The sequence below is a fragment of the Limulus polyphemus genome, unplaced genomic scaffold (assembly GCF_000517525.1).
Source record: "Limulus polyphemus unplaced genomic scaffold, Limulus_polyphemus-2.1.2 Scaffold453, whole genome shotgun sequence".
NCBI lineage: Eukaryota > Metazoa > Arthropoda > Merostomata > Xiphosura > Limulidae > Limulus > Limulus polyphemus.
This window is the reverse complement of record NW_013666063.1, coordinates 565786-573465: the sequence shown is the minus strand read 5'-3', so window position 1 is coordinate 573465 and position 7680 is coordinate 565786. Positions and strand designations below refer to the sequence as shown.

At 32.3% G+C, this 7680-nt stretch overlaps 1 protein-coding gene across 2 annotated transcripts in view; it reads right to left on the bottom strand.

The window, feature by feature from the left end:
* Nucleotides 1–1440: 1440 nt before the first annotated feature.
* LOC106458375 (small conductance calcium-activated potassium channel protein-like) overlaps nucleotides 1441–7680 on the bottom strand; it is a 79446-nt gene continuing 73206 nt past the window's right edge. For both annotated transcript variants that reach the window (XM_022384564.1, XM_022384565.1), the window contains 3 exons: nucleotides 6686–6813; nucleotides 5410–5479; nucleotides 1441–4334 (listed from right to left, as the gene is read on the bottom strand). In XM_022384564.1, coding sequence (XP_022240272.1) covers nucleotides 3978–4334; nucleotides 5410–5479; nucleotides 6686–6813 — 555 coding nt within the window. In that variant the 3' untranslated portion in view covers nucleotides 1441–3977. The remainder of the gene's footprint in view (nucleotides 4335–5409; nucleotides 5480–6685; nucleotides 6814–7680) is intronic.

Below are 7680 nucleotides of genomic sequence, written 5' to 3'. Positions count from 1 at the left end.
GTTCAATACACTTTCTATTATCTTAGTACCATTATATGTTCAATACACTTTCTATTATCTTAGTACCATTATATGTTCAATACACTTTCTATTATCTTGGTACCATTATATGTTTAATACACTTTCTATTATCTTAGTACCATTATATGTTCAATACACTTTCTATTATCTTAGTACCATTATATGTTTAATACACTTTCTATTATCTTAGTACCGTTATATGTTCAATACACTTTCTATTATCTTAGTACCATTATATGTTCAATACACTTTCTATTATCTTAGTACCATTATATGTTCAATATTCTCTCATATAGGAAGTAATCAAACTCGATATTTAAGTACTCTTTCACAGATAAAGACATTTTGTGTGATCATGTTCTACACAACCAAATTATCCACCAACACTGCACTGCTGAAACAAACCACTGTTGTATGAGTAGTATTAACGATACTCCTGTGACTACAGTTATGAACCGTCGATTACCTTGTATACCAGTTTTTTAAGTGATGTTTGAAACAGTATGTTACAGAAATCAGAAATGTTAAAAAACAACAATAGAAGCTTATATCTCTACATTTAGTCAGAATATCGATCAGATAGCCCATTGTGTAGATTTGTACTTAACAACAAGCAAATAATATCACTTATGTAGAGAACTTAAAAATATTCAACAAATAAGATGTTATACCTCTAAATTGTGTCAAAATGATCTAAGGTAGATTTCTTTAAATTTATAAATCCTTAGGATTGGAGGTTTTTCACCCAAAATATATTTAAAGTTTGAAATAATATGTCAGGATTAAGACAAAAATGGTCAACATCATTTTATCATTATTTTTGTGGCTGTAATAGCTATTTAGGTTTTTTCAAGGTTAACTCCGTAAATGTTTTTTGGCTTATTTTGTCATAATAGATTTCGTAAAAAAGAAAATAAATATTAACTTAATTTTCATGTACCAATGACTACAATTACGATGTAAAACGGACTTGAATTTAGAGATAGTTTATATATTTCTTTCGTCATAGAAATATTTATTACTGTGCAAGAAGCACTTCTTTTCTGAGTTCTAAGTTTGTTTGTTTTTAATTTGGCCCTAGTGATTTTAAATTGGTTGAGCTTTGATGATTGGTCTACCTCAAGTATTAAGTCCTCTAAACATAAATGTGTAATTATGTTTTTAATAATTATTCCATGTTTGGTTTAACGTCTGTGTAAATAGTTTTTCTTTTATAGTTACTTATCCTTCATGGCTGTAACTTATCAATTAAACAAAAAGAATAATATAAAATAAATATATAAAATAATCTAAATCACGAATCGTCACGTTAAAACACACATTATCTGTCGTAGTATGAATGATCAAGTTTACATTTTTACAGTGACACTGCTACATAAATTACTGTGATATCACTACTTAGTCACGTGATCTATTGGGTTTGTTTAATATGCATGGGCTAACTATGGAACCGACAACTCATGTAGGTTTTGCAAAAAAACAAACAAACTGTGATCTGTATATGATAATGAGATATTAAAATAAATTAATAAAGTAGGGGCAATTTAAGAAAGTATTCAAATGTGACAATTAATTCAGCTTAATATGATAAAATGTGTGAGAAGTAATGCTATTCGAGAATCCCTGCTTGCATGGTGGTTTGGGAAGATATGAGTCTGCGAACATAAAATAAATATGGTAGAGAAACTCTCTCATAACCAAGCTTCCCTACTTGCATGTTGGCTTGGGAAGATGTGAGGTTGCTAAGATAAAACAAATCTAGTAAAGATACTCTAATAACCGAGTCTCCCTACTATCATGGTAGCTTGGGAAGAAGTGTTTGCTAAGATAAAACAAATCTAGTAGAGAAACTCTAATAACCAAGCTTCCCTACTTGCATGTTGGCTTGGGAAGATGTGAGGTTGCTAAGATAAAACAAACCTAGTAAAGATACTCTAATAACCGAGTCTCCCTGCTTGCATATTGACTTGTTAAAAGTTCAGGCTGCTAAGATAGACTGTGACTTGTACAAAAACTCTCTAATAACCGAGCATCCCTACTATCATGGTAGCTTGGGAAGAAGTGTTTGCTAAGATAAAACAAATCTAGTAGAGAAACTCTCTAATAACTAAGAATTCCTGCTCGCATGGTGATTTGGGAAGATGTGAGGATGCTGAGATAAAACAAATCTAGCAAAAAACTCCCTTTATTGTGTTGTAAGTGTGTTGGAATAAATCAGAAATAGTCAGTAGGGTTTACCTTTTTGTGTTATATAAGTCTGGAATAGTAAAGGTCTGATTGATAAGGCTAGCCTGATTGTATTATGAACAATTTGAAATAGCACAGATGTGGTTGATGGGATTAGCTCGGTTGTGTTATGAATAGTTAAAGATCTAGCTTTATTGTACTATACTATACAAAACCAGTGATCTGGTCGATAAAGCGAATCTCATTTTGTTACATATATGTTGGAATAACCAAGGTTTGGTGAACACATATAAATCGATTGTGTGTTATACTTATGATGAAACGATACATATTTGGTTGATAAGGTATGGCTAATTTTGTTACACATGTATTGAAATAGAATGTATCTAGGTAACACAGTTGTCCAGATATCGTCCAAAGAGTGTTCAGAACTGGACGAGTCACTCACATGAATTAGGCCATAAATGCATTAGCATGAAATAGCTCAGAATAAGACTATTCTGTTTACTACGATAAGGGCAATTTGGTTACGTCTTTCTAGAGTGGAGGTATAACAAGCGCAGAAGCAGATGATGGATCGTTCTAAGACTGATAGGTGCTCTTCTTTGGATAAGAAAAATCTGGACAAACCTGCTACTCACAATAAGTTTTAGTGATAACTTGTGTTGTTAGCTTAAAACAGATTAAGACACTACTAGAAATATATCGATTAATGGATCTATACAGGCGGATGTCAATGATCGACGCTACTCGCCTAACTACTTTGATGCAGGATGTTGTAATTGGTCAAAATAAATCTAACTATTTAGTCAGTATATGACCAAATCCTATTGGACAACAATGCCGAATGGCTGAGATAACCACGACGTCTAGAAAGTATTGGTGATGACACATAATAATGATTTTGGATTTAATAGTTATGGACAATGTTTGCCGGTTGAAGTTCAAGTTAAATTAATAAGCTTTTATAACATTATTTAAGTATGAATATCATTCAAATTAACATAACGCTATGACAATAGTAAGACATGAATTAAAATTCTCTATGAGATATTCCGGGTTGAGTAGAGATTTTTGAGTATGCCAGAATAATAAAAATCTAAAACATTTGATTTGAACACGATATTATTTGTCTGTTATTTGTAGACATGTATCGGTTTTAAGTACAACGTGAACTAATAGATCTCTCTGACATCTACTGCTCTGAGCTTGACGTGTGCTAATATATCCCTAACACATTTACTGTTTTGTGTAACACGTGAGTTTTGACATCTACATCTCTGAGGATGGCGTGAGATAACACGGCCCTAGCACATTTGGTATTTTGTGTAACACGTGAGTTAAGAGATCTCTTTGACATCTACTGCTCTGAGCATGACGTGTGTTAACATGGCCCTAGTACATTTACTGTTTTGTGTAACACGTGAGTTAATAATTCTCTATGACAACTACTGCTCTGAGCATATGAGTTAACTTACCTCTAATACATTTGTTGTTTTGTGTAACACGTGAGTTAAGAGCTCTCTAAAACATTTGTAGGTTTATGCACTATGTGAATTAACAGATCTCTCTGATATTTACAAATTTCGAGTACGACGTGAATTACAGATCTAGACGAAATCATTTTGATCTGCCTATGAGGCACGTTTGTTGAACTCAATTGGTCTTACGAACATTAGAGGGTAGCCTAGCGTGAATGTGTATAAAGTTAACGAAGATCTCTCATATATTGGAAAAGTACAGCACAACCAGCTTGCAACCACAATACTTCAGTTCTCCGTTGAGCCTGCTCGAGGAACCAGTGGTGGAAGAAGGCCCCCACGTCCGGTTTGCGTTGGTGGAAGAGTGAGTGATGACCACATGTTTTGTGTTCCAAAAGAAGCAGCGTAATCAGGATGAAGAAAAGCATTTCTTTTTTCAGCAACCGGCGGCTGACTGGTCAGCGTTTGGGTAGTCTGTCCGCTGTGTATCAGCTGTTTTGTCAAAGCCTGAGTTATTAATTCAGGAAGTGAGTGAAGTTGTTCTTGAATACAACCTAGTTTCTCCTCCAGAGAGGTTACTCGATCTGACAGTATATCCTGCCGTTGGCTTATGTCGGAAACAATTTCGTGCACGGTAGTCTGAGTCTGTAAAAAAAAAGCAACAACAAAATTCAAATTTCATTTAGCGTGAAACGAAAGGTTCTTCTAAGCTACTTTTCAGAAACGTAAAACTTTCGAGCCATATAGAAAAGTACTAATGTATTATCATGAATCCGGAAAGAAACTAAACGTGAAATAATACAGAAGACTCCAATTAAAATGCAGACACGATATCATAACCGTCTTTCACATCTGAGGTCAAGGCTCGCAAACTTCAAGGGTTTGTCTGAAGCTTGTTCTCTTCATTTTCTTTTCTGGACTATGTGCCGCTCTGGACTCTTGACTTACATAATAAATTATTATAATCTTATTCCTCATTTACTTCAGTTTTGCATAGAAATATTGTTAGGATAACGACACATAATTAACATAATATTAACATTATGTTTCAAACATCCATACAGTAAACCTTAACTTATGTTTCTATTGGAAAATACCATAATTAATGATTTTTTTGGTTTTGCAGATTTCTAGGTTTAGTTTTGATTAGAAGTACTGGAACGAATTGAATCAGATGCTCATTTTGTATTATTGTTGAATTAATATTATTTTAAACGATTAACAGTATATTCTAGGAAATGCAATATGCACAAGTTAAAAATTGCTATTTATTTGTCTCAATCTATTCTTCAGCGATTTTAGACTCAGGTCACTGAAAAATATTAAAATTATTCAAAAGATGTAAAGTTGAACAAAATTACGCATAAAAAAATCCAAACACGGCTAAAAACCATTTATAACTTAATTGTTCTATATTATTTGAACATATTTTGTCTTTCTTACTCTTCATTTACAGAGTACTGTTTTACATAGAGCATGCGATGAATCAAATAATGTCTAGCAACCTTTCTCAGTAAACATCTGATAGATTTAGAGGTGATTCCTTGAAGCGCTTGGAAAGTAAATCAAAAGACGCTCATGGCAAAGGTCGGCGAAATTAATTAAAAATATAATCTTTGAGAATTGTTTTAAAAATAATAAAAGAATAAAAAAGTCTAGGTCACGTGGCACTGCATATGTTATGAAAAAGTACACTATATATCCGAGAACCTATTGATACCTTTGCCATATCCGTGATCGTTGATGAATTGTCCAGCAGCTTCCGCTGATCGATTTTCACTTTTCTAAGACTGTAAAAACATACATAATATTATTTTTTTAAACTTCGGTTGTACTTATACATATTGTATACATTTAACTTAATGTTCAGCTGAAGACAATTTTTAGACATTTTTGAACTTGCAAGGTTAATTTTCTATACGTTCCATCGGTAGACAGTAGTAATACTTTAAATAAATTATTGATGTACTGTCTTTATTCAACAGTATTTCGAAACTGCGATACATTTTTATGCTTCAGTATTCATAGATTTAACACCCAGAGGCGCTACTTTCTCTAAGGTGATCTTGCGTTCTCGTGAAAGGAGTATTAAGATTTAAATATATTGTCATTGAGTTTAACACAAAGTTATTAATAAACCCCCTATGTTCCACAAAAAGTAATAAAAAAAACAACCACCAGTAACTGCTGCAAGTTTATGTGAAACGTATAGAAACTGTTCATAATGATACATAATGTTTAAATGGGGTATGTTGTTATGAAAGTTGCCTGAAACATTACAAACAATAAAACACTGTTGTATATACAGAAATGCCCATTTAATTTGCCAGTGCAACCTCAAAGCTTCTTACAATCTTTATATGTGGATAAAAAAATGCATATTGACTTTGTTGATAGTTTTAATCAATTTATGACGACCCATTTTTGTTGTAAAAGGAACATAAAACAAATAAATCAATATATTAAAACCTCTAATAAAATACACCTGTCACTATAGTCTTAACTTTCAGTTAACACTTGAAACAAAAAAGTACTGAAACCTAGTATGTCCTGAAGGCTATCTTGTCATGTTTTCTGTATTGTAAATAGATTTGATAACATCACATATTTTAAAACGTATACTGATATTTCAAATTATGCCAAAAATGTTAATCGTATTACGTAAAATATAGCTCTTGTTAACAAACATGTTTGGGAGCTAAATTTTGGTAAAATATAAGTTCAATATACTTGTATCCAAATAAACCACAGATGTTTCAAAAAGTTAAAAGACAATTAAAATACTCTAAGTTTGATGTGGTTTTAAAATTATTTTTACAGAATCTCTGCTACTTGCGCTTTGAACACTATCAGAGACAAAAAAGTGTACAGCAGGATATTGTACAGCTGCCATCTAAAATAAAACATTTACTTACAATATATTCTAATAGAGGGCGCTTATATTGTCTTACAATTCAATAATCTCTTTTAAAAGTTTGATTATTTATTTGGCTCACCTGTAAATTGCCAAGAGGAATTTTCTCTGGTGTGTCCGAACTTTTGATGCACTGACTCGTTTAACAAGTTTTGTGTTTTTATAAATAAACCATGTCTCTCGCAGAACGTTGGCGGCAGCATTTTTGAGCTAAAAAAAATTATAAGACGTTGCTCTTAGTGTTTAAAGAAAACTACGAATAAATTCACTTGACATCAGGCTCATTCATTCAGCATGTCATCATATTTAAGTAGTTACAGCTAAAATACATATAAATAAGATAGTTAATTAAAAAATGACGTAATTCTTTGCCGATATATTTGCGCCGAGAAGAGTTCAGTGGTAAGCGTGCCGGATTGTGACTTCGAGGTTCGTGCTATGTAACAGCAAAATAATAATAACAATCGCGCTCCGCACTTTATGACAGTGTGTGTGCGTTATAGGATTGACAGTAAAATCCAAATTTTAATTAACGTAGCTCAAGAGTTGACGGTAGGTAGTGGTGACTAACTGCCTTACCTCTAGTCTGTCACTTCAAACTTTGGGCTGCAGATAACCCTTTTGTGATATTGATGTAAATTGAATTGTACCGATTTTTGAAGTTTAAAGTAAAATTAAGAATTTTAAGTAAAGAAACAAACAAACAAACTTCGAGACAGATGTGACACCATATGGTTATTGAAATAACTTTCTGAAAACTTTATACTAGTGATAACGGACGCAGGTTTTTTAATATTTTATATAAACTTATATATACTCCAAGTAGGTTACAATTATGGTCTAAATTAGACATAGAAAAACCAAGGGTACGAAAAAAGAAAGTGTATTGAACATATAATGGTACTAAGATAATAGAAAGTGTATTGAACATATAATGGTACTAAGATAATAGAAAGTGTGTTGAACATATAATGGTACTAAGATAATAGAAAGTGTATTGAACATATAATGGTACTAAGATAATAGAAAGTGTGGATCACACTGATATAAGAAATCAGAAATATGAGAGAATGGAGC